This window comes from Convolutriloba macropyga, chromosome 6 (genome assembly GCF_964194025.1).
Source record: "Convolutriloba macropyga chromosome 6, txConMacr16.3, whole genome shotgun sequence".
Lineage (NCBI taxonomy): Eukaryota > Metazoa > Xenacoelomorpha > Acoela > Convolutidae > Convolutriloba > Convolutriloba macropyga.
This window is the reverse complement of record NC_134473.1, coordinates 70673159-70701098: the sequence shown is the minus strand read 5'-3', so window position 1 is coordinate 70701098 and position 27940 is coordinate 70673159. Positions and strand designations below refer to the sequence as shown.

General features: G+C 33.4%; 1 protein-coding gene across 2 annotated transcripts; it reads left to right on the top strand.

The window, feature by feature from the left end:
• The first annotated feature begins 830 nt into the window (after nucleotides 1–830).
• Nucleotides 831–27716, top strand: LOC142340578 (uncharacterized). 2 transcript variants are annotated; one of them, XM_075391250.1, is made up of 2 exons: nucleotides 831–1797; nucleotides 23757–27716. In XM_075391250.1, the coding sequence occupies exons 1-2, from the start codon at nucleotides 1388–1390 to the stop codon at nucleotides 27457–27459; spliced, it is 4113 nt and encodes a 1370-aa protein (XP_075247365.1). In that variant the 5' UTR covers nucleotides 831–1387; the 3' UTR covers nucleotides 27460–27716. The 2 variants fall into 2 exon arrangements, with proteins under 2 accessions (XP_075247365.1, XP_075247366.1); XM_075391251.1 differs by lacking the exon at nucleotides 831–1797 and adding an exon at nucleotides 23122–23368.
• The last annotated feature ends 224 nt before the right edge of the window (nucleotides 27717–27940 follow it).

Sequence of the window (27940 nt, the reverse complement as noted above, 5' to 3'; positions counted from 1 at the left end):
TCAACTGACACTGACATGATAGCAAAATTGTATATTTTTCACACCTGTTATGAATAAATCCCTTCTTTTTGACAACAAAATGATTCAATTTGTCTTTTCCAAACAATATTTCCATCCTTTCCATTCAAATGAGAAATTAAAACCTTTCACGCCTGTCAGAAAAAATGCATTTTTTAAATTTCCATTGATGATATTTTTGTTGACAATTTTGATGTTATTGTTTAGAAAAAACAGATGCATTTTTTGAATGGTGATTGCAAGTGAATTTACATAAAAGGCTTTGAACAGAAATTTAAAAACAACCATCTTTGAAAAAATTGACAACTATTAGAGTTCAAAATGTTTTTGAGTGAGGTTTAATAGTAAAATTAAAGTCAAAATTCTTTTTAAAAAATTGTATCAAAAATTTGGCCAGCATTTCAAATTACACTTTGTCACAGTTTGTTTGACAGCTTTTTGAACCAAAATTATACCAGGCAGATTACTTACACATAACGAATTACATCACGTATTTGCTTAATAAATACTAATCAATTAAACCACAACATGTTATAATGCAACTAGATTTAATGTTAAATTTTTGATATTAGAAGTCAGTGTTTTTATAACTAAACGAAGCACGTGGCTGTAGTAGCATAACCAGCTTTCATTTTTTATAACCTGTTATTGAGTTTGTGTGTATTACTTAGAAGTTTATAACTTTGTAACTAAAACGATGCATTATAACTATATTTACAGTCAGTGCTAAATTTACCAACCGATCGATGACTAAACATTTTGGTGATGCAAAAATTTTATAAATCAAAACTTCAGCAGAGATTAATAATAACAACACGAGGTCTTAGCTAGTACGAGTAATTTTGCTTCGATTAATAAAACTACAAAAGTTTGTTTTAGAAACTGATTTTACTTTTTAATTACGCTGCTGCATTTTTGCCGGTAAACTAGAATCAAAAATTTTTTGGGTGATACTTTTGAATTTTTTTTACACATTTCATAATTAATTAGCCATTTGAGACGCGATTTTATTTTCAAGTATTTACACGTGTAATTGAAGAAAATCGCCTTGCAAATATCAAATTGCTTCACTATGTTACGTAACAATTGTGTAACCATTGCATAACACATTGATCTATTACGCTACACTATAAGAGAGAAAGGAAATGAATTTTAGCTTAAAACATGGAAAACTTACCATTATATGAACACAGTGGCAACCAAAAGGAATCCATTCATTTTTCCTTCTTTTCAAAGCCTCGCATGAGTCATCGAATTCATTCGCACATCGCTTTTTCCATAGCAACGCCGTTATTACCATTTACGCATTTTGAAATTTTTATTTGCGCTCATTTTCCTCAAGTTTACCAACTTTTACGTCCTAAAAGATATGGAGGACTATTTCTACTCCTATTTAGAAGTAGCAAAACTTGAAAAATATTACCCTAACTTTGTTAAAAGTGGTATTACACGCTCAAATTTACTAACTAATTTAAAAACCATCGATTATTACAACTTAGGAATAAAAGAGAACAGAGATCAAAAAAAGTTATTTCAGTTAATCGACATTATCAGAAATTTGGATTCTGAAGAACATTCTGGAACAAAAGACACAATGACGTCATCGGCTGTTCAGCAGCGCCAGATTTTGAGAATACCGAGCCAGAGCCCTTCATCGGGTTATGCCAGTCAGCAGTCATCACATCACGTTGTTTCGCCCGAGGATATTTACAGAAGTCTGACGGGGCGAAACACCCAACAAACAACACATACAAATGCGCCAAAGCCAGAATTTCAGAGGTACGTATGGACCTTAAGGACCTTCAATTACCGTTCGTGTTTAATTTCAAGTTTGATGTGTTCTTTAACACCAGCCTCACATTGTGAAGAGTTTATTAAAAATTTATGTCCTTCTAAAAATGCACAGAGAGGCCAGAGTTCGGAAATGGCAAAGCTGTTTGTTTGGGGTCTAGGAAATAAACCCCCTCGGAAAATGACCCCCACGTAAATAAACCCCCATGGAAAAAAAACCCCATTTTAAAATTTAATTTTGGTTCTGATAGTTTGTTCGGTTGTGATAGTTTCATATCAAGTCGCACGGGCCGCTGAGGAATGGCCCTGGCCCGCAAGGCATGGCCAAACGCGCTAAATGCGCAGCTCTTTAATAGTAAAGTGTGGGTTTATTTCCGTGGGGGTTTATTTCCGTGGGGGTTTATTTCCGTAGGGGTTTATTTCCGTTGAGTTTTTTTTCCTATCTAAAATGAAGTGGGTTTTTTCCGTGGGGGTTTCTTTCCGCAACTGGTTTTTTTGATTCAGCAGCAATTTTCAGAAACTTTACGTATTTTTTTTTTTAAAATTGACCTTTAACTTCAGTTAACTTCAATTTTCTTGGATATTGTTGATAACGAAATCAGTTTACCAAATTGCCTAAGAGTATTTCGTCTGGTAATATACGACCCAATTTATTAAATGGAGATGAACCCACAAAATCAAGCCTTCATTTTGAGCCATTGAACCCACACAATCCTGTTTTCAAATTATGATTTCAAAAGACCTCTCAATCAGTTATTAGTTATTACTGAGTGCAGATAGTCCAGTTAGTTGATAAAATTGATTAGTTGGTAAAAATTGTTTTTCACGCTCCACTCCAGTTGAGCGAGCCCTTTTAAGTCGGTTATGTCCAACTCATGCTGATTTCGTGTTAGAAGGTTGAGAGAGAACAACCTAATGTAAATTGTGCTTAAGATAAGCTTGACATAACTTGACAAAAAGCTGTACTTGTTCAACGTATACTTGGCTAGATAAATGAAGCTTCGAAGATCAAGAAAAGACACGAGAAACGGTTATGACAGATGTTCAAGGTTCCGAGGGTAAGACGAGTTGGTGTAATGGTTAGTGTAAAGATTGATAGTAAGAGGAGACGAAGGTTCGAATCCCGTACTGGTCCATTTTAGTTGTTGTATCTGATTTGACCCCTCCCGAACTCAACGGCAAGTTTAATATCAGTACTGATTCAGAGCTATGATCGTGTCACTTTTTAAACCTGTCAGTATAAATGCAAATCTTGGTTATCATTTCAAAATCTAATAAGCTAGGAAACACGTAGCAACAATTGAATGTCCTCTTTGTTTTTAATAATCAGTTGAATCCGTAAAATATAACACAATTGGATTTACCTGTAACATGTACTACTCCACTTTTTAAACCGTATTACCAGTACTTCTAAGTACTATTCCTAAGTTATTGGGACAATTGATTTCAATAGTTATCTTATTACAAAAACACTTTTATATTTCATCAAAAGTGTACGCTGGCGTTCTTTTAAAATCGAAACCTTCTCATACAGAGGTAATTGACCAATGAACCGTTACTTATGATCCGCCAGTTTGAAAAATTTTCGTCTAAAATTTACAAATTTCATTTATTTTTGTTACATTAGATTTGAGTTCAGTCACAATCTAAGGAATTTCATTATTTTGCGCGACGCAGTGTGTTTTATTCCGAACCCGTTAATGGGGGGAGGAACTGTATACTCAAGTGCGTTTTTTTGTTCAGAAAATTTTGGCCGCTGGATGTCGTCGCAGAGAAATGTTTATCAGAGTGTTATCATTGAAAAACTCGTAGAGCGTAGAATTCAAAATTTAAAAGACTTTTTTTGAATTTCGTTTTTTGAGGAGTTATCGAGAATTGAAGTTTTGCGTGAACACGTGATATTTGGCATGATTTTGTTGTAAATTGTCTTCAAATAAAATTTTTATAATAAAAATATTAATTCAAAATTACATTTCACGCCACAAGATGAACCAATTTTGAGTTTCTAAGAGAAGAAAGGCTATAAAAACGACTAATTTTGATCTCATAGTGAAGTTCACTTGAAAAAAAATCGAATTCTTTTTGATTGCTTTATAAGAAAATATTTCGTTTATTTTTTGTTTTTTAAGCCACCTAGGGTCTTGTTACTTTTTATATCGAGGTTCCGTTAATGACAAACCACATTTACAGTCAAATGAATCCCAATCAACAAAAAAATCTTTTTCAATGAACCGCTCATGTTTTTTGGCATCACCTTTGAGTTTTCGTAATTTTAAATGAGTTTTTTTTTATTTTTGAGGTTTTACAAAATTTGAGTCTTACGGCATAGAATTAGTGACAAAAAGTGCAATAAGTTTCGTAGAGTGCATTAACTGAACCTTTCTAGTGCTTTGAGTGGACGGCTAATGGCTGTTAAGACTCTGAAAAATGATTTTGAAAATGGCTCTTATTACTTTGAAAATTAATTAATATATCACTTCAATGCCACAAGATTTCAAAAAAATTTTTGGATATTTTCGTATTATTTGTTCCTCTTGAAATCTTATCACATTAGCTCGGTAATTATAGCTTCCATTGGCCAAAAGAGGACGTTCAATGGATCAGGGATAAAGTCTTCAGAGAAAAGCTTATGTTGCAAATGGCTTCGACACATTCTTCTCGCACTTTTTCACTGAATTTTTGGATTTTGCTTGTATTTGTTGTTCTTTTCATGGTAATAAGATTTATTGCGATGTTTTAATGGTTTAGTGTGCATGAAGAATTTTCCTTCCCGTTCATTGGGAAATTGAGCGTATTTAATGACTTCCGCTGAATACTACTGAATTGAATGGCTGTTAACATTTTAAAAATATTTTTTCGAAAATTTTTTAGAACATTTACCAATCTTAAATCTATTCTCGTGCAGTGTAAGTCAACCTCAGTAATGATCAAACCCTCTTCCTTTCTGAACTAACCTATTTTGTTTTAATTAGCGCTTTTATCTTCTAACTATTAGTAATATAACTTCAATGCCACAAGATTTCAAAAAAAAAAAGATTTCAAATTATGATTTCAAAAGACCTCACAATCAGATATTAGTGATTTCAGATAGTCTAGTTAGTTGGTAAAGTTGATTATAATTCGGATTTTAACCATGCTGGTTTCGTATTCGAAGAATGAGAGAACAACATAATGTAAATTGTGCATAATATAAGCTTGACATAACTTGACAAAAAGCTCTACTTGTTCACCGTATACGTGGCTAGATACATGAAACTTCGAGTATCAGGAAAAGACACGAGAAAGGGTTATGACAGATGTTCAAGATTCCGAGGATAAGACGAGTTGGTGTAATGGTTACTGTAAAGATTGATAGTAAGAGCAGATGATGGTTCGAATCCCGTACTGGTCGATTTTAGTTGTTGTATCTGATTTGACCCCTCCCGGACTCAACGGCAAGTCTAATATCAGTACTGATTCAGAGATTTGATCATGTCACTTTTTACTCCTGTCAGTATAAATGCAAATCTTGGTTATCACTTCAAAATCTACTAAGCTAGAAAACACGTAGCAATAATTGAATGTCCTCTTTGTTTTTACTAAAATTTGAATCCGTATAAAATAACACAATTGGAATTACCTGTAACATATACTACTCCACTTTTTAAACCGTATTACCAGTACTTCTGGGTACTTTTCCTAAGTAATTGGGACAATTGATTTCAATAGTTATCTTGTTACAAAAACACTTTTATATTTCATCAAAATTATACGCTGGCGTTCTTTTAAAATAGAAACTTTCTCATACAGAAGTAATTGACCAATGAACCGTTACTTATGATCCGCCAGTTTGAGCAATTTTCTTCTAAAATTTACAAATTTCATTTCTTTTTGTTACATTAGATTTGAGTTCAGTCACAATCTAGGGAATTTCATTATTTTGCGCGACGCAGTATGTTTTATTCCGAACCCGTTAATGGGGGGAGTAACTGTATACTCAAGTTCGTTTTTTTGTTCAGAAAATTTTGGCCGCTGGATGTCGTCGCAGAGAAATGTGAGTGTTATCATTGAAAAACTCGTACAGCATAGAATTCAAAATTTAAAAGACTTTTTTGAATTTCGTTTTTTTTCGAGGAGTTATCGAGGATTGAAGTTTTGCGTGAACACGTGATATTTGGCATGATTTTGTTGTAAATTGTCTTCAAATAAAATTTTTATAATAAAAATATTAATTCAAAATTACATTTCACGCCACAAGATGAACCAATTTTGAGTTTCTAAGAGAAGAATGGCTATAAAAACGACTAATTTTGATCTCATGGTGAAGTTCACTTGAAAAAAATCGAATTTTTTTGATTGCTTTATAAGAAAATATTTCGTTTATTTTTTGTTTTTTAAGCCACCTAGAGTCTTGTTACTTTTTATATCGAGGTTCCGTTAATGACAAACCACATTTACAGTCAAATGAATCCCAATCAACAAAAAAATCTTTTTCAATGAACCGCTCATGTTTTTTGGCATCACCTTTGAGTTTTCGTAACTTTAAATGAGTTTTTTTTTATTTTTGAGGTTTTACAAAATTTGAGTCTTACGGCATAGAATTAGTGACAAAAAGTGCAATAAGTTTCGTAGAGTGCATTAACTGAACCTTTCTAGTGCTTTGAGTGGACGGCTAATGGCTGTTAAGACTCTGAAAAATGATTTTGAAAATGGCTCTTATTTTTTTGAAAATTAATTAATATATCACTTCAATGCCACAAGATTTCAAAAAAATTTTTGGATATTTTCGTATTATTTGTTCCTCTTGAAATCTTATCACATTAGCTCGGTAATTATAGCTTCCATTGGCCAAAAGAGGACGTTCAATGGATCAGGGATAAAGTCTTCAGAGAAAAGCTTATGTTGCAAATGGCTTCGACACATTCTTCTCGCACTTTTTCACTGAATTTTTGGATTTTGCTTGTATTTGTTGTTCTTTTCATGGTAATAAGATTTATTGCGATGTTTTAATGGTTTAGTGTGCATGAAGAATTTTCCTTTCCGTTCATTGGGAAATTGAGCGTGTTTAATGACTTCCGCTGAATACTACTGAATTGAATGGCTGTTAACATTTTAAAAATATTTTTTCGAAAGTTTTTTAGAACATTTACCAATCTTAAATCTATTCTCGTGCAGTGTAAGTCAACCTCAGTAATGATCAAACCCTCTTCCTTTCTGAACCAACCTATTTTGTTTTAATTAGCGCTTTTATCTTCTAACTTTTAGTAATATAACTTCAATGCCACAAGATTTCAAAAAAAAAGATTTCAAATTATGATTTCAAAAGACCTCACAATCAGATATTAGTGATTTCAGATAGTCTATCTAGTTGGTAAAGTTGATTATAATTCGGATTTTAACCATGCTGGTTTCGTATTCGAAGAATGAGAGAACAACATAATGTAAATTGTGCATAATATAAGCTTGACATAACTTGACAAAAAGCTCTACTTGTTCACCGTATACTTGGCTAGATACATGAAACTTCGAGTATCAGGAAAAGACACGAGAAAGGGTTATGACAGATGTTCAAGATTCCGAGGATAAGACGAGTTGGTGTAATGGTTACTGTAAAGATTGATAGTAAGAGCAGATGATGGTTCGAATCCCGTACTGGTCGATTTTAGTTGTTGTATCTGATTTGACCCCTCCCGGACTCAACGGCAAGTCTAATATCAGTACTGATTCAGAGATTTGATCATGTCACTTTTTACTCCTGTCAGTATAAATGCAAATCTTGGTTATCACTTCAAAATCTACTAAGCTAGAAAACACGTAGCAATAATTGAATGTCCTCTTTGTTTTTACTAAAATTTGAATCCGTATAAAATAACACAATTGGAATTACCTGTAACATATACTACTCCACTTTTTAAACCGTATTACCAGTACTTCTGGGTACTTTTCCTAAGTAATTGGGACAATTGATTTCAATAGTTATCTTGTTACAAAAACACTTTTATATTTCATCAAAATTATACGCTGGCGTTCTTTTAAAATAGAAACTTTCTCATACAGAAGTAATTGACCAATGAACCGTTACTTATGATCCGCCAGTTTGAACAATTTTCTTCTAAAATTTACAAATTTCATTTCTTTTTGTTACATTAGATTTGAGTTCAGTCACAATCTAAGGAATTTCATTATTTTGCGCGACGCAGTGTGTTTTATTCCGAACCCGTTAATGGGGGAAGGAACTGTATACTCAAGTGCGTTTTTTTGTTCAGAAAATTTTGGCCGCTGGATGTCGTCGCAGAGAAATGTGAGTGTTATCATTGAAAAACTCGTACAGCATAGAATTCAAAATTTAAAAGACTTTTTTGAAATTCGTTTTTTTCGAGGAGTTATCGAGGATTGAAGTTTTGCGTGAACACGTGATATTTGGCATGATTTTGTTGTAAATTGTCTTCAAATAAAATTTTTATAATAAAAATATTAATTCAAAATTACATTTCACGCCACAAGATGAACCAATTTTGAGTTTCTAAGAGAAGAAAGGCTATAAAAACGACTAATTTTGATCTCATAGTGAAGTTCACTTGAAAAAAAATTGAATTTTTTTGATTGCTTTATAAGAAATTATTTCGTTTATTTTTTGTTTTTTAAGCCACCTAGAGTCTTGTTACTTTTTATATCGAGGTTCCGTTAATGACAAACCACATTTACAGTCAAATGAATCCCAATCAACAAAAAAATCTTTTTCAATGAACCGCTCATGTTTTTTGGCATCACCTTTGAGTTTTCGTAACTTTAAATGAGTTTTTTTTTATTTTTGAGGTTTTACAAAATTTGAGTCTTACGGCATAGAATTAGTGACAAAAAGTGCAATAAGTTTCGTAGAGTGCATTAACTGAACCTTTCTAGTGCTTTGAGTGGACGGCTAATGGCTGTTAAGACTCTGAAAAATGATTTTGAAAATGGCTCTTATTACTTTGAAAATTAATTAATATATCACTTCAATGCCACAAGATTTCAAAATAATTTTTGGATATTTTCGTATTATTTGTTCCTCTTGAAATCTTATCACATTAGCTCGGTAATTATAGCTTCCATTGGCCAAAAGAGGACGTTCAATGGATCAGGGATAAAGTCTTCAGAGAAAAGCTTATGTTGCAAATGGCTTCGACACATTCTTCTCGCACTTTTTCACTGAATTTTTGGATTTTGCTTGTATTTGTTGTTCTTTTCATGGTAATAAGATTTATTGCGATGTTTTAATGGTTTAGTGTGCATGAAGAATTTTCCTTTCCGTTCATTGGGAAATTGAGCGTATTTAATGACTTCCGCTGAATACTACTGAATTGAATGGCTGTTAACATTTTAAAAATATTTTTTCGAAAGTTTTTTAGAACATTTACCAATCTTAAATCTATTCTCGTGCAGTGTAAGTCAACCTCAGTAATGATCAAACCCTCTTCCTTTCTGAACCAACCTATTTTGTTTTAATTAGCGCTTTTATCTTCTAACTATTAGTAATATAACTTCAATGCCACAAGATTTCAAAAAAAGTTTTTAAAATAATTGGATAATTTCGTAATATTGGTTCCTCCGGAAATCTTACCACATCATCTTGATATTGATAGCCTCCATTGTTTTAGAGCAGACGTTCAATGGATCATAGATAAAGTTTTCAGAGACACACTTATGGTTTAAATGGTTTCGACACTTTCTTCTTGCACTTTTCTTCTGAATTTTTGGATTTTGCCTGTATTTGTTGTTGTTTTTATAGTCAATGAGTTAATTTGCTGTCCTATTGACAAACAAACAAACAATGAAGGAAAAAATCCTTGTTGTCCCGTGGAGGTATAATTAACATTTTTATTAGCTTCTGTTGAAAACTAATGAATCAAATGGCATTGATACTACGGGTTTTCTCAAAAACTTCGTGGTTTTAATATATTTGTATATTTTTTGAAGTCATATAATTAAAAAAGAATCCCATTGATGTTAAAAACTTAATTGAAAATAAAACAGCTTTACTGAAAAGTTCATATTTTAATTGCTTCGAGACTTTTGCACAATTTTTTCGAATTTGCGTTTTTTGCATGTTTTTTTGTTCTTTACTTTGCCTTGAAACGCTGACCGGTGCCATAAGCTTGTAATGTTAGATTGAATGAATGTTGTTTCCCGAAGCAGTTAATTTATAGCGAATAATCTTAAAGTTTCTGAGATTAAACATTTTCAAGAATTTTTCATTTTTTTCATTTTCTGTTGCTCTTTTCGTCAATTTGTAACTTATTCTCTTCAAGTAGAGGTGCCATCCAATTCCTTTGATTTCAAAAATTAACATTTGTACTAATATTATGTCATAATTAGTGTTTTTTTATTGAACCAAATGCGTTTTCATAAAAGATTTGTGAGTGGTGTATTTGTGTGTCTTTTTCACTTCTTGTAGCACATTCGCGTAATAACAGGTCCCATTGATTTTCAAATGTAGCCTAAATGAATTTATTTATTATTTCAGTATCATTTCAGCTGAATTAGTATAGAAACATGAAATAGAAACACATATTATTCAGATAATAGCTAATGATTTTATTGGCTTCTGTAACTTGTGTATTCGCAAGGTTTGTAATTTGTTGTTTGTATTTTTTTGAGTTTTTCTGTATCTTTAGTCCATTCTCTATGGCTCAGTCTCATCAAATACACATCTTATTGGTTTCATAAGCACTTTTCACTAAATTTTTTAAGAACTTTTTTTTTAAAAGCAAATGATTTTTATGACTTTTGAAATTATTTGGTTTCACAAATAATGATTGATTTTTGATTTTCACATCTTTATTTCGTTTTTTTTTTCAAATTGTTACCTCGTCAATTTAGGGAAAATTTTCATCTGCTGTTTAGCTAGAAAAAAGTAAATTTGTGTAGATATGGTCTTATCTGATTGCATTTTGAGGTTGTTAATAGGTGCTTTTAAATTTAAATGTCGAGTTTTTGCCGTGCTCTTTTTTTGTTTTTGCTTTTTTTGTTATTTTTCTCGCAGTCTTTTTAATGGCAGATCTCGTGAGCGATGTGATGAGGCATGGTTTTAAGGAGTTCGGTTAGTAGTTAGGTTGTGTAATGATTTTTTTAAACTCAATTTTCTATTTTTGTTATCCCTTCATTTGGTTGACAATTGAGTCAAAAATATAGATGAGCTCGGGTCGGAACATCATTTGCAAATGCACATTTACGAGCATCCTTGTTGTTTCGTTGCGCAAAACTTAAACATGTGATTGATACTCTCAGCGAGACAATAAAGTTGCGTAGATTATTCTCAAATTTTTAATCAGGACTAATAGTTATGAAAACACATGCGCATAACGATTATGTTAATTTTTGTTAGTAAAGATTGGTGTTTGTTGCTATTAATAAATTTAGTTAATTTGACAAAACAATATCCAATGGAATGGTTTTATGCTTGTAAGCAATGAACTGTTTTAGTAAGGCGCGTGTCCAGCTTTTGCTTTGTGTAAAATATTTTGATGATTTCATCCGTTAAGGAAGAAACTTTTAATGTTTTGTTTAACATATGCACCTAAACGGCGATGTTTTTTCGTCTAGGATAGTATAATTGAAAATATGACAAAACGTTAAAATGGAAAAAAAAGAAAAATATGAAAAATTTAGTAATGATCACTTTTCTTGATTTATGTTTTTGGACAAATGTTTAATATTTTTCTCAGAAAATTGATTAAAGGAAATAAGTATTTGGAGGGAAAGTTGTCAGTTTTCTATTTTTTCCAAGCGGATTACGAACTCAATTTCTGATTGGAAAACCTGTTACAAACATTACTCTTTTAAAAAATTCCACGCCACAGTTGTGTTTTGAGATGATTACAAAAGTCCACTTTGTGAGCAACTAGGTTGATATTGCTCAAAGTAAAAAAATGGACGACTTTGACATCGGTTGTTTTTTGTCCTTATTTACTTCTCCGTTCACCAGAAAACTGGTACACCTAGCTTCGATTATGAGCAAATTTGGAACTATTAACGATGAAGAAAAACGTATAATTTTGAGAGTAAAGGCTTCGCGCCCATAAATTCCGCTGCACTTTGCAAGAAAACTATTAAAAGATACTTTAAATTTGGCCTGTAATTGACTTCTTTAATTCATTTCAATTTAATCTTTGAGATTTTTCCGTTTAGAAAATTTAAAAAAGATATCAATCAAATCGTTAAAAGGAACAACATCCTACAATAAGACTTTATAGAAGAACTGTGATTGAATCGATTCATGGGTAAAACAAAATAAAATAATTTGAAGAAATTGTTCATCAAGAAGGGATAGAATTGATCCGTTTATCATATCCTGTTTCCACATCTTATCATTTGAAAATGATGAGACATTAATGCAAATGCACTGGATTGAAGTGCATTAAGTTTTGTACAATAAAATAAAAAAGGATCGATAATCAAAATTTACTATCACATATCTAGGAAATCTGACATTTTTGGGCTACAAAAGATTTTTTGACCTGACTGGCATTTTGTTTTATTATATTATCGCCGATTTGGTTTTGGTTTTCTGTTGCAGAGTATGAACTTTTAACTAAATATGGAAGCGACTTTCGATAGACCCTATATTGTCATTTTTAAACCGATTACCATTAATACGCAAATTTTGATACAACTTTTGCAATGTTTGGTATAAAGAGCCTATCTAAAATGGAGTTTTCAATTTGAAACAACAGCATTTATTAAGCATTATAAGAAATTTCTGAGCTCAGGATTTTGCATTTTGGAATCCGATTTTTTTCCGATTTCTTAAACATACTTCAAGCATAGTCCCCTTGAGCGTTGAAAACGTTATTAATCAGGTCATGTTTTCCATCTCACATTTTTTTATATATATAAGAAAAATGTAGTGGTTTTCAAAATTTATTCCAACTAAAGTGCTTAGCGCCAGAAGATGAAGAAGCAATTTTTGCTAAGAACAAGATTGCTCTCGTGTTGCAGTACGCAAAAATTGGGCACGGAAGCGCAAATGTTAAAGTAGAATAAAAAATCTCTGCAGCAAAATTTTTAAGCCCACAACGGTCCAGCATTAGAAAAGAAGAAGTAAAGAATAAAAATAAAACCAAAAAACTTAATAATTTTAGGATTTAACTTAAAACGCACTTGATTCAACATTTTGCCACTTTGAAAACTTTGATGCTAACTGCAAAAAGTGAAGTTTTTTGATACAGTCTTTACCTTTGCCAATACTTTATCTGAGTGTTCAACTTTTTTTTGCTAATAATCAAACTTGAAAAGGCAAATGTGACAACTCTTCTGCAAAATTTTCTTTATTAAGTGTTTATATTGATTTTTGAATGAAAATTGGGCTACCTTTCTACAGGGTTTGTTTTCGATTACCGAAGTTTTTAATAAAATACAGTGAGGCTATAGACATCAATATTATTTTTTATCATATTTTTGAATGGAATTCAATCTGGGTTTGATGTTTTATTCTATTTTTCAGTCAACTTCTTTTTAATAATGAAGTTTTAAACTTGTTTGTTTTTTATAGACAAATATGTAAAGTCAAATCTCAAAACAACAAAGTAATTATCAGTCAAGTATTTTTTCAATGAAGTGAAGATTAGTACAATCGAAATGGCAGACAAAAGATCAACGCAACAGAAAAAGCAATTTTTTACTTGGAATTTGAATAAAAGAAAAGACAACAAAAACCACTATTACTGACAAATCAATAAATTTCAACACACAATAAAACATAAATCAAAGTATCAAACCCAAAAGAAAAAATAAAACTTCAAACAAATTTAAATGAGTTTCAGTAGGCAATGCCAGCTTTTCTTGTTAAAGAGATTAACATATGAGATTAACATTCAAAAGTGTTATCTTTACTTCCCTATATACGTTTCAGGAATGAGATTAAGAAATAAGACTTCTGAAAAGAGCAAATAAAGTCAAGTTCTTATCTTCGATTAACTATCAACTGAAAAAAATGTATTTTGACTGTGTCTCACTATTTACCCATAATTACGTCAATTATTAGGATTAAGAAGACAACAAGGATAACCAGAAAATCGTTTAGAACCAAGATTGAGTCGCCTGCATTAAAAAGAAGTGTTACAAAGATTAACTCTATGAGCTGTGAATTCGAACCATTTAAAACTGCAAGTAATTAAAAACTTGAATTTTTGTTCTTATTCTAACAAAGTTTACTGATATTGTTTGCAACACTTTAGCAATCACTTAGGGCTTGCATTACACGAAATGTGATAACACTGCAAAAAAAAACAACAATTAGAGCCGAAATTAATTAAAATCAGTAATAATTACTAAAACTGTTTCGACGAAAACAAATAGTTTCCAAGCAATGTTTATTATTAACTCCTATTCATTACCTTTATGTGAGCTAATCCAAATATCGTTTGAACTCCAATGACATCTGTCATTAACAAAATTTGGCAACCATACAAAATAGGGAAACAAAACTCTAAATCAGGCAACATTTCGCCTGTGTACCATTACACCACAAGGATCGTATAGAATACGTTGCCGAAATGTTACGACAAATCGGTGAAAGAAAAGGCTAGCCAAAAGCTAAAACTGTCATGCCTTAATGCGAAAATTTATACGGAATTTATTAAAACCTATTGGAGAGATAAAAATAATATTCATCAATGAAAACAAAATTTTTAACCGACTAGATCATAAAAACGGTCAAAGTGAAACAAAAGATCAGTGTCGAGGTCACCTAAATCATTTCTGCTCTTGGATCAAACCAACAAAAAATAAGTCAGAACAACAGATTTGAGATTTTTTGATTATTTGGTTAAGAAAATCGTAAGAAAAAAACGAAAAATCGAAATCAAGATGCTGCACTTAAGAAAACTTAGCTTTCAAATATCGATAATATGTTCAAACCAATTTTGAACTGCTCCTTTGTTAATGAAATGGATGCTCTAACTCCACTTGTCATCGACAACAAGAGAAAAGTGAAGGGATTGAGAAAAGACAGTGCACTGATACAATTTAAATTCTTTGAATTGTGAAAAAACACACAAGACAAAATCTGAAATGCCATCTAAGAAATTGCACAAAAAAATTACTCTTTGACTTTGCCAGCAGGCCACTTGACAACTACGTGCAAATAGTTCGAACAATTCAGAGGAATATTTTAAAATAGCTTTCAAAACCGTAGATATTTTTGGGACCAGGTTTTAGTGTCCAATCGTTTCAGTGAAAAGAACGAATGTAAAACCTAACAACTATCTAATTAAGAGTTCTCGTGAGTAACGTCTAAGAGGCCGGCAGAGGCAGGGAAAAATCAAAAAAATTTGAATTATATTAAAAAACTAGTTATTCGCAAAAAATGAGGAATATTTTATTTATAGGTCTTCTAGGTGTCAATATCTTCAAAATAAAGTTTGTAATGCCAAAACTTACGCCTTCTTGAACAGAGGCTCTGTTTTTTTTTAAAAAAATAGTTTTTTTGATGGCTTGATCTCGGAAGGTACAGAAATGACAAAAAAGCGAAGTACTTGAGAAAAAGACAGAAATACATAGGAAATTTGTCTTTTAATACTTTTGAAAACTGAACTGAAAAAAAATTTGGTTTATTGATTATCTACAAAACAGCAACTCCGCAACCCATCAGAAACCAGGTTGGCTATAAGAGTTGAAAAGAGGCGAGAAAAGTTACAAATTTCGGAAAAAAAATTCTGAAATTCTTGGGAATAATGTCCTCAAAATCAAACAGGTGCAGTTGAAATGTATCTTTTTAGCCATAGATAAGCTGCGAATAGGATACCATTGCCCCCAAAAGTGAGAAATCGGGAATTTTAAGATTTAAGAAAAATGAAAAAGTTTTTGATAATTATTTATTTTTAAGTTGAAATTACCAATACAGATACCTCACAAACAGAAATAAAAAATATGTCATTGCTTGGGGCCATTATTAACCTTGACCAGCATTTATAATACTTGCCGTGATTCCACCGGGATTTAAGAATGGTGTATGTAACCAAGCGTGAAAAGATTCTCAGAAGTTGCTTAAAAAGTTTCCAACTGTGTCCTTAGAATTGTTCGTTTGATTTTGATCAACTTTTCGCTTTTTAGTTCGTTTCTCAATTCAGAAAAAGCGGCAAAATTGTTGAGTAAAAATGCTTTTAAAGTTCTTGAGATCTGTTTTGTTTAAAAAATCCATATTTTGTCGAAACTTTGTGTTTCCAATATATCAATTTCAAAATACATTAAGATACGTTTTTGAACAAAATTCAAATTTTAGCAGATGAAATTGAAATCCTTCAAGTTGATAAGTGATAATCTATAAAAAAACAATTGACATCTTTTTTCAAAAATTTTGGACCATTAACAATGAAGCATACGTTGAAGATTCACTAGTAATCACAACAAGAGTTAGCGAAAAAGACTGTCACACATTTTTCATTAGCTTCTTGATTTCCCGTTAAATGGGAAGAACGGGTTTTTAACTTTGGAGAGCAGACAGGAGAATAGTTTCGAATTTACCCATTTTAACACTTTAAGTAAAAGTTAGAGAATTATTTTTGTGTGTACAAACTGATCAGTGTACCGGCTATAGTTGAGACGAAGCAAAGCCGAGTCGAAACGAAGCCTGGAAAAATCATTGAAGCTATAAACAATAAAAGTAGTTCTATAATTGTTTTAGACTACCTGTTTGCAAAGTTTACAAAGCTGAGTGGCTTCTCAGACAATTTCGTTTCAGAAATTTCTCATACAAATTGTCAAACAGCAAGATTCGTTTAATGAAAAAATAGTACAAAGAAATGAATAGCCGGGTCTCTAGTTTTAATTTCTGTCGCTATGCTTGATTTTGAAACAGTTTTGATCAGATTCAGACTACTATTACTAAATAAAGTGCCTCATTAATAAAGAAAATCTAATTATAATCTTCTTTTATCGCACATTACTCTGTCAAAAATAACGTAAAATAGACAGTATCGTTCGTGCTAAGCTGATTGGGGCGCCGAAAACTTTTCAGAAAATTTGCACTTTATATTTGAAGTTTCAATGTTTTTAGATTAAAATCCTGAGTTCATACCCGGCTCGAGAGATTTCCGAAAGTCATGTAAGAAATGCGCCGAAATGCACTGATTTTTCAAAAAGTTGAGCGCAAAAACCTTACATAATAGTGCGCTGAAATGTGCTGAAATGCGCGGAAACTTTGTAAGAACTGCGCAGAAAATTCAGCACAATTCTTACAAAGTTTCAACGCATTTCAGCACATTTCAGCGCAGTATTATGTGAGGTTTTTGCGCTGAAAATTTTGAAAAATCAGCTCATTTCTTACATAATTTCAGCGCATTCAGCGCATTTCTTACAAAAAAATGCGCTGAAACGGCGCTGACATCTCGACCCGGGTATATGTAGTTTGGACGATTATCTCATTACAAGATAAGATAACGGTTTCATGCCAACAATTGTTATCAATAATACTATAGCTGTATCAATTATGATTCCGATGTTTTCGTTTGAACAAGCGCCGCTAATCAAAGATCGCGGCTCATTTTAAAGACTACTAAAAACTATGTCGTCTTTAAAGTACAGGTCGAAGAAACATGCAAAATTGTAAAGTCTGATCATAAACGAGCCGTTAGATGTTCATAGACGGGTTGTGTTTATCATTGCTGACGAGCTATTTTGTTAATTAAAAACACCGTTTATTACTAGATCTCATAAATTGAAGCCTGATGAAAACTTGAACCCTCAGCAGCTCTTAGTTTCTCTCTCTCTCTCTCTCAACCAATGAAGTATCAAAATAATGTTACTGACATCAAGGGATAGCCCTCCCAAAACAAACATTAATCGCTATTTCATAAATGATTTTGGTTCATTGATTGTGAGGTCAAAGTTAAGGTACACGTAAAAAAAATTCAAACTACTAGTAGTTTTTTCAATACCTTAATTTTTCAAAAAATATTAGATGGGCAAAAACACTGGTAAACGCGCACTCAAAGATACAGACACACACACACACACACACACACACACACACACACACACGCAAAAACAAACAAACAAACAAACAAACAAACAAACAAACAAACAAACAAACAAACATACAAGCAAACAAATAAACAAACAAACAAACATACACACACGCATACACACGCACACACACACATATATATACACACACGCATATACATACACGCACGCACGCACTGATGTAAGCACACACACATACGCGTACATACACACACACAAACCCAACCATACTTTTAAGTTTTTACCTGCGATTTGAGTTTAATAAAAATCAATGCAATAACTACGAGCAATTACTTATGCTTTGATCTAAACAAAAAATTGTACATAATTGATTGAACCAAGGCGCAGCATTTAGTGGGTAACATATCATATATTGTGTTGCTCCTTATGATATTTTATAAATATATTATCAACGTAAGATTTTTGATTTTCTGCAAAATAAGAGCATTAAGCTGTCTCAATTTTGATTTTCTACCTTTGCTTGTAAATTCATCCATACGATGTTCATCAAAAAAATTATGGGTAATCTACGACTGCCCTATTTTTTGAACTGAATACTTACTTAAAGAATACTTTTTATATCAATATTTCAAAAGACTGAATTTTGAAAAGCAAAGACGGATGAAAAGCAATTCAATGTGTTAATTACTTAATCAGCATGCCTAAAATGAAGAGTAGAGAGGAAAGTGCGGTATTTTTGCTAAAGCTTATTTTATAAGAAATGGGTGCAAAATCTATCGCCATTTTGCAGTAGTTCTTTTTCAATTTTTACTTCTGGTCTTTTATACCATAACTTTTTCACTAGGTGCAGCGGGACTAGGAAATAAACCCCTACAGCAAAAACAACCTGTTAATTTTAGATAAGAAATAAATCCATAATAAATTAAATCCCAATGAAATAAACCCTCACTGAAAAAATAGTCACCTGAATTTAGATTGGAAGTAAAACCTCAAGGAATTAACCACGCGGAAATAAACCCTTCCTTTCGAACCTAAAAACTTGTTTGTCATACATTGCTCGATTGTGATTGTTTCATATCAAGTCCAACGGCCACTAAAGCATAGCCAGGGCTCACTAGGCCAAACGAGCTAAAAGCGAGTTAACAGTCAAGTAGGGATTTATGTCTGTGGGTTTCTCCATGGGGCTATTTTTCTTTGGGTGTTTTTAGCATGGGATTTTCCCGAAAACGGTTTTGATATAGAGTTTTCATGTGTCTGGTAATCGTGTTATCCTGTTATCCATCGCTTTCTGTTTCTCCTACCTGTTTTTTTTAAAAAATTGACCTCTAAACATTCTTATATTTTTTTTTAAAAAATGCCGCAATTTGGTTTGCTTTATCACATTTTTTCACTTCAGCTGTGATGTTGTAATATTATTTTTTATCATGCTCTATTGGATCCATACTCGCAAATTCTTTCTTTGTCACTTTAAATTGCTAAATATAAACAAGCGTATTGTTTGACAAAATCCGCATGTTTTGCAAACATTCTCGCTTTTTCAGTTCGTTCAGTGTTCTTGTAGTGTTTTTGTTTTCTTGCTGTAAAGTTAAAAACAATTGCTTTTTAAATGGATATGGCTTCTTATATACAAGCGTGTCATGTTTTAAGTAACTCTTTGTTAAAAGTGGTCGTGAAAGATGCATTTTGGGTGTTTTTTGTATTATTATGTTTCATTTGTTTCTTGTAGAATAATTTTTGGTTTCACAAACTCCGCAATATTATTTTTTTTTCATCAAAAATCGTAACTATTAATGGCTTAGCTTTGCACTGAAAATTTACTATAACTTTGATTCGCTAGTCAATTGGTAAAGTAATTCTATGCCGACGTGAAGAAGCTCTGAAATGAGTAGATAAGTGTCAAAATGGAGAATATCAATACCAGCTGAGGCATTTTTCAAAGAATATCAGTGTAAATTTATCTAACATTCGGTTTTGATGATATCAAGCTATTTGATCTTATGGGCCACTGTGGAGTATTCATGCTACATTATTATTACAAATAATTACTTTTCTCGTTTAAGTTTCCTTTTCTTGTGAACTATCAATTTTGTCGTTGATTAAAGTCGATTAAAAGTTTTGGTTCTCTTGTTATTTGTTGATTTAGTTTTTTCAGGAGTTTGAGGAATAATCATAAGGAGGACCGATAATGATCATTCACAATATTGACTTAAAAATCTAAATATCAAGTATTCTACATATCTACATATAATATAAAATAAAAAAAAAGTTCTGGTATAAATATATATATATATATATATATATATATATATTATATATATATATATATATATATATATATATATATATATATATATATATACCAGTGATCTCAGTACAAGATTAGTTATTTGTTTCAATAGAAAGAATAAAAACTGGACGGAGACACACATTTCACGTGTAGCTAAAAAGAATAATCAATCAGCCACATCTCGAGCAAAAAACATTGACTTGATTAAGTATACCCCTAAATTTGTCAAACAACAAAATGAGATTCCCATATCAATTTCTACTGAATTTTCAAACCCAAATTCCTACACAATAGTCATCCAGTTGACCACTTTTTTATTTATTATTTATTTTGAATTAATTTTATTAAGTGATTTCAAATTATCAAAAAGTTGGCCAAAAACAATTACAGCATGTGGACACCAATTACCTCAAGAACATGAATTTTGCATAGGTATCTTAACGTTTAGCGAAAAATTTGCTTTTTGACTTCATGGTGTGAGATCCAATGGTCAAAACTTAATTTGAGAAAGACATCTAATTACAAAAAATATAAGCAGTTTGCCGACAAAAACCGAAAAAGAACAGACAAAATCTCAATTTTCAACATTGTAACGGTAATATCAGCCTTCTATGAGCTGCAAAACGTTTGAGGCAAGACAAGCGCGATGAGAAACATCTGGCCCCAAAATAAAACACGATTTTCTTTGAAATTGAAGAATCTTAAATTTTACAAAAATGGCACTAGTTTTTTCTCAAAAGAGTTAGTTCATTACATATTTTCAAAGTTAACAAGGCAATACCAACAATTGAGGGCGATTGAAAAGTCACGTAAGTTTTTCAAAAATGAATGTTGTAACAGCCAGTAAATTAAATTCCAGAATGAACGCGCAAGGAATAAAATTGAAATAAAAACTCAGTGGTACCTGTTAAAAATGAGATTAAGGGAAACGACAACAAAGAAGACAAATACAGAAAGAATTCAGAAATCAATTGTTTTCTGACAAAATTGCAACGAAAAACAACAAAAACAGGCAAAACAAAATTACTTGGTGTTGGAGTCTCAAGGGTTATCGATTGGAAATATTAAATAAATTTACTTATTGTAGAAAGTTAGAACGCCCAGCGGTAACTGTCATTAATGAGATTCAATGCCATCAAAAGACAATGGGAAAAAAATAACAAATAGATGCAAAACTTAAAAGGTCACCCTCTGGAGTCCAATTGACCTCTCATTAGTCTGAGCTAGTGATCAGATTCCAAGAATAGCAGAAAAACTTTCAAGGTTAAATAAAAAGAAAAACATCAAAAAAGCAATCAAAAGGCCGCACTTGATCACTGGAAAACTTGTCACCATAATCGAAACAAAATGTTAAAACAAATTTACAGCTTTTTTATTTAAAAGCTGTTTCAATGCATTTTTATGTTTTGAAACGAATCATTTCTTTTGTTTTTTTGATATTCTAGCGTTACTAAAATTCCTATTTCAATTTTACTTCTCACTGATGTCTAACGGTCGTAAAAACTTTGAAATGCTTATGAAAAAATGGTTCCCCAATATAATTTCAGTCCTTTCAATTGTAGAAACTACAATGAGACTTTAAAATTGAAAAAAAAGAACTGGTCAAAAATTACACTTAAAATGAACAAAATTACGGTTAAATGTCAAATAATTAAACAAAAAATTTGATTCTTTAAAGACAAAAGTTGGAAAAAAATTTTTTATTTAGAATTCTATTCATGAAGGGTTTTCCAATGATACCACTCTTGTCATTCTATATCCAATAAATCGATGGGCCAGAATTGAGTGAACTATAAAGAGTTGAGCATGTAGTTCCTCTCCCCCACTGAGTAGTGTCAGAACATTTAGAAGTAACTAAAAGGGCAGGACACTATTGGATACCCATGAGATCCGCTTTCAAGTGTCTCAAATATTGCTGGACGAATTGAATACCTTATGTATCTTGGTCTTATCATTCGAACAGCGGGAAGAAGAAAATAGTATACCAGCTTACTAGCGCAGCCGGTAAGTGTAAAAAAAGAAGAATTTGGATCAAAAAATACGACTGTTATCAAAGGGACTTTAATTTAGTGTTTTTAAGGAACTATTAAACTATTTTTTAAATCTTTTTTGAAATTTCACCCTAGTTACTTCATTTATAGTTATTAATTGTAAACTGTTTTCAAGGAACTTAATTCAATTCAATGTGTCACTGTTTTGTAAATCCTTTAAATATACAAGGTGCGCTGAGTGGTTACAAATAATATGATCCCTTAAACTAGGGGGCAAAAAAGGAAAATATCTAGGTTTTTATTCCGCAGATGAATGAAACCCAAAACAAATTGTTCAGCGAAACTTCCACAGTTGTTTTGCATATTAATAAAAGATTTACAAAAAATGTTTGCAAATTTTTACAACAATTTTGCTCGTCTTTTATTGTTATCTTACAGTCATTACGATTCATGTCACGCGCTGATTAGTTTTTCAAGGTAAGCGTAGAGTTTAAGCACAACAATTTAAGAACATTTGTTTGAAAAATTTGCTAAAACAAAATTTTATTGTTAACTAAGCTGATATAAAAAGATTGAAAACATAATTAAAAAAGGAGGATTTTTTGTTTTAAAAAAGCATGAGACGATTGTTATGCCATAGTATAACATGTTTTCTTCTGATATTTTCATCGGTTCAAAATTTCTGAAATTAATCATCAATTAAAGTAAAGATATTTTAATTACAAGATCTTCAAACAAAATTACGATAATTAATCTTAATTACCCAAATATGCATTTTGGCTTGAGATATCCTAGCTTGTAAAATAAAATAAAACATACCGATAAAATTCAGTGCATTAATTTTTATGACACAGATGGTTTTTAATTATCTCTCACAATTATAGCAAGATCTGTTATTAATAATTTTAATTTTTTTCAACCAGGTTGATGTACCATTTTAACTTTTGACAGGCAATCTTTGAACATATGGTTTTTATTCACGCGGTTAACAACATGACTTAAGTTAACAAGTTATAACCATAAGTATAACTAGTAAGATATATACGTGGTTTATGATGTAATTATAAAATTAGAAGTCTATTATAACGACAGCAACACAACAGAGAAATTCTGAATTTTGATTTTAAATTTGTCCCGCTGTCGTCAAATTTTCAAAGCTTTTCAGATTCTGTTTGAAGTTGTTGAGAGAGTTTTTGCTGGTGCAATTTTAATAAGTTATAACTAAAAGTCTAACCAGTTTATAACCTGGATGCCACAATCGTGACTAAACTTTGTTTGCGGCGAAAGTTCATTAAAATCTGAGAAAAGTTGGGATGATTGAACACATTTGTTTTCACAGGTACGTTTTGAAAGTTTCAATTTATTTTTCATAAGTCTTAAAACAGGTCTCCAAGGATATGTTTTGCTGCCTAATATAATAAAATTTTCACACTAATATAAAAAAACGATCTCTTAAGACCTAGTAAACTCTTATAAGATAATGCTCAGCTATCCCATTCCCGTCAGGAAACTGAAATTTGTCTCAGAGTCAAATCTTTCGCTGCATAAATTTTTTCTTTACCATATTTAGTGATACAAATGCTTACGTGACAGAAACCTGTAAGTTAACTTAAAATATCAGTTACTGATAGTCCTGTTAATTATTTGATCTAAGCACAGTGGACTAAATTATAAATTAATTTAACAAGATTAAAAATCGAGACATACAAACTTCTAACTTTTTTTAGGCAACGATCGAGTCACTCCGAATCGGACAGTGACAAGAAAGACGATGACTTGCTCGAAAACCCCCACATCAATCACCATCATAACTTTGAATCTGCCAGCCCGTTGCGGAGAAGCTACCACCCCTCAACCGAGCAGAGCTCCTACTTCGGAAACGCCTCCAACGTCGCCCGAAATAGGCAACCCCCGGGGTCCATCCTGTCAACCGTCCCAGCCAATCAGACCCCAAACAAACCAGCCCCAACATATCAGAATTATTCACAGCAAAATTACGCAGATTTTGAACACGATGATGATGATCAAGATGACAGCAATGATTATTTAAGTTTCAACCCTTCGTTTTACCCATCCGGGCAACAACCCATTTCGCCCAACTCAAGTTTCAGGGCCCGAAAGACTAACCAACATAGCAAACATGGCGAGGGGCAGCCCTATAACTATGGAATCCCGAGTATTAGTCATAATACTAGCACCTCGCCCAGCCCAACGCGGAAAGTCGCAAAAGCTGCGGGACGAAGTTCGGATAAAATCCGAGTTTGTGTTCGGAAGCGACCGATGTTGAAGCGTGAGAAACGAGACGATGTCGATATAGTTCGTGTTAATGACTCGACTGTATTAGTGAACGAAGAAAAAGTTGCGGTTGATATGACGAAATATTCTCATAAACACGAGTACCTTTTTGACGAGGCTTTCTCGGAACGAGATGACAACAAAACTGTTTTCGAGAGAGCCGTTAAACCCTTAATTGAGCATGTTATTAACGGGGGTAAAAGTACCTGCTTCGCCTACGGCCAAACTGGTAGTGGAAAAACACATACAATTATGGGCAGCGGAAACATTTCTCACAACCCTGGGCTATACCTGCTAGCGGCTGATCAAATTTTCAGAACCCTCAGATCGGGTCAAATTGTTTATGTTGCGTTTTTCGAAATATACTGCGGGCAACTTTACGATTTGCTGAATGGCCGAGCAAAATTGCACGCGAGAGAGGATGCAAAACAGAGGGTAAATATTAGTAATTTGCGAGAGACGAGGGTTAATAGTATGGATGACCTTTTAGCGGTTGTGGCCATCGGGGGCAAACATCGAAGCGTGGGTCAATCGGGGGTCAATCCTGATTCGTCAAGGTCACACGCAGTTCTTCAAATCCAACTTAAAAGCCTTCAAAGTGAGAAATCAAGACGAAGTAGCAACAATGACTCACGCTCTGGTCAGGGTAGGATGTCTTTTATTGACTTGGCGGGCAGCGAACGAGCTGCGGAAGCGGGTGATCAAAATAAACAAACGAGACAGGAGGGTGCTGAAATAAACACGTCATTGTTAGCCCTGAAGGAATGTATACGGGCGTTGGATCAGGACTCAAAACATACGCCCTTCAGGCAAAGTAAACTGACCCAAGTTTTGAAGGAGAGTTTTATCGGGGATTCCAAAACTTGCATGATCGCCAACATTTCGCCCACAGTTTCTGCTTGTGATAATACCTTAAACACACTAAGATATGCTGATCGGGTTAAGCAGCTAAAAGCGCAATGTTTTTCAACAAATTCTCCGTCCTCAGCGCAAGCAGTTAATGTGACAAGCACAGCAAGCTCAAACCCAAAGTTTACCCGAAAGGTCAAATCGCTTGTCGCGACTGCCGTTCAATCGCCGAACAAATCTGCAAAAGAACCAAATAGAGCAGCCAAAAAGAAACGGTTCATTGCCGGGTCATCCAGTGGGCTGAAGAGATCAAACAGCGACATTTCAACCATGACTACAACTATGACCACTTTTAATGCCTTAACTATAGATGATATTTCAGATAACACCGACTTTCAAAGGTCAAAATCTGTGGAAAGTTTTGACGAATTGACTTTATATGAGGAAACTACAATTCCGGTGCCAAGGAGCCAAAATGTTGTGCCAGAACCTCAGCAGAATACAGTTCGAATCGACTCACCTGTTTCGGTTTCCTCCGGATCTGTATCGCCAATTTCCGAAATCCCGTCCAGTGCAAAAGTTGGATCCTTTTTTCAAAAACGGGCTGGGAATGACGTAAAACCAGGAGACTTCACTGCTGCTGATAATGAAGTGTTTGCTTCTAACTATCTTCATCATTACGGTCCGGCCAAAGATCCGACGACTGTGTCAACTCGGAAAAGCATTTCGTCGCCTGATCTTCGACGCGAATCTGAATCTCAGTTATCTATTCCAGAGGGCTCTGCTCAACTTCAAACTGAAACCCCTGTATCTAGCCCTCAGAAACAGACCCAATCCAAAAACAATCCAGTCGCGTTCTTCAGAAGTATGAAAAGCCCAAAAAGCAACAACCTGGATCAAGCTGAGAGACGGTCAGTAGCCAGGAATTCAAAATTGGGAACTGCCGACCAAACAAGGTCTCCCAAAAGTCAAAGGAAAATTGTGAAATTTTTTGGGATAGAGTCAAGCAGTTACTCAGAAATTGACCCAAGTGGCGAGGATCCAGTAGCTACGCAGAGACAGAATGCTGATAGTAGAATTGCAGTACCTGATAGGAACATAACTGGCTCTAGTGAGAATTCAAAAACTCCGAAATCATCGGCATCTAAAAGATTCTCAAGTTCAGCGGACGACATCCGCCAAGCGGCTGCAAAAACGCCAACCTCCAGTTCCACTGGCAAAATGTCCAACATCGGAAAACTTTCGTTTGCCGACACGAGGCGACGCCGGAGTCCTTCAGTGTCCGAGGATGAAACTCCGAGTCCACACACATCAAATATTAACATCAGCCGGGCTATTCCAGACCCAAATGTAGATACCCAGCAACCCTCGGCACCCCAACCACCCAACTCGAAACCCTCTCGCCCCAACGTCCGCACAACTCCTCGAGATCGTGCAACTTCTTTCTCGGCAGCCAAGAAAATGAACTTAGCCGACTTTTCTAAACAACCACCCCCAAAAATGGGAAGAGCCGTGGGAAGTTTTGAAAACTTAGTCCAGCAAAATCAACAAGGAGGTTCCGGCAGTCACCCTGTGACACCTGAGAGTACTCAGGAATCACTGACATCTCAGAAGAGACCTAGATCCCGACACTCGTCCAGTGGCGAAGATGCGACATCTGTGATTGGAGAATCGCCAAGGGTCGGGACCGGTTCGGGAGGTTCGTCATCGCCACAAGCCACAGTAAACAGTGCCTCGTCAACAGCTAATAACTCGCCTGAACAAACTCTAGCATCTAACGTCAGTCCGTTGCAAAGTGCAAAACTTGTCGATTCCTCAAATCAGACCACAACCGCAACCGAAGCTCCAACGACAACATCTCAAAGCTTTGTAAGATCTCAAAGTATGCGAACAAATCGTTCTAATGGTCAAAGTGCTTTGTCAACGACCAGCAACCAACGTAGCCGAAGCCAGAGTCCGGGTTCAAAGAACCGAAAAGATTCGAAGTCATCCGCCGGCTCTGGAACTTCAACCCCTTCCAGTAACATCATCCATAAAGCCCAGACCACTTTAATATCAGCTCACAAAGAACATTTAACTCAGGTTTCAAAATGTTGTACCAAAGAACTAAATTGTCTACGAGAAATGGAACTGGGAAATAAAGCGTTTAAAGATTACGTCAAACAAGTTGAAAGTTATCTCGCCCGAAAGCAGAAAGCGATCGCACAAATGCAAGCTCATTTAGCCGAGTACACAAAATTGTGCGAACAAGCAACTCAAAACACAAACACAAATACAAACAGCTGAAAAGTTTGACTCGTAAACATCTAAAAATTGACTAAGTCCTGTAAATAATTTTGTGACAGCCACGCCAAAACAAATTTCAAAATTTAACTTTTTGGCTTGGCATCTATTTAGATTTTCTACTGTAAAAATAAAATTTATATTGTAAATTTGAATGATAAATAATATTGATTATGTAATCGTGAATGATTAGTTCAGGTTCAATAATAGTCATGTACAAATTTGGTGCTTGATTGTGAATATTTAATTTTTTATTCACATCTCTTGTTGCAAAATTTTTCACCGATCGGAGTATAACTATGATAGGGAATAATTAACAAGGGGGATTGGAAACGACGCCCCAATTCCGATACAAGAATTAGCTTTTTAGAACCAAATATTGGTCATTTCATGCCTATTTTTCGACTAAACGCAGGCCACTTTCTGCATTTTTCCCATATATTCCTGAGTTCCCAGGTTGAGGAGCGGTACCCAAGCCAGCTCT

Excerpts from the sequence above, each read along its gene's own strand:
- LOC142340578 (XM_075391250.1), top strand. The coding sequence starts at position 1,388 with ATGGAGGACTATTTCTACTCCTATTTAGAAGTAGCAAAACTTGAAAAA. Across the intron at positions 1,798-23,756 it reads CCAAAGCCAGAATTTCAGAG|GCAACGATCGAGTCACTCCG; the intron begins GTACGTATGGAC and ends AACTTTTTTTAG.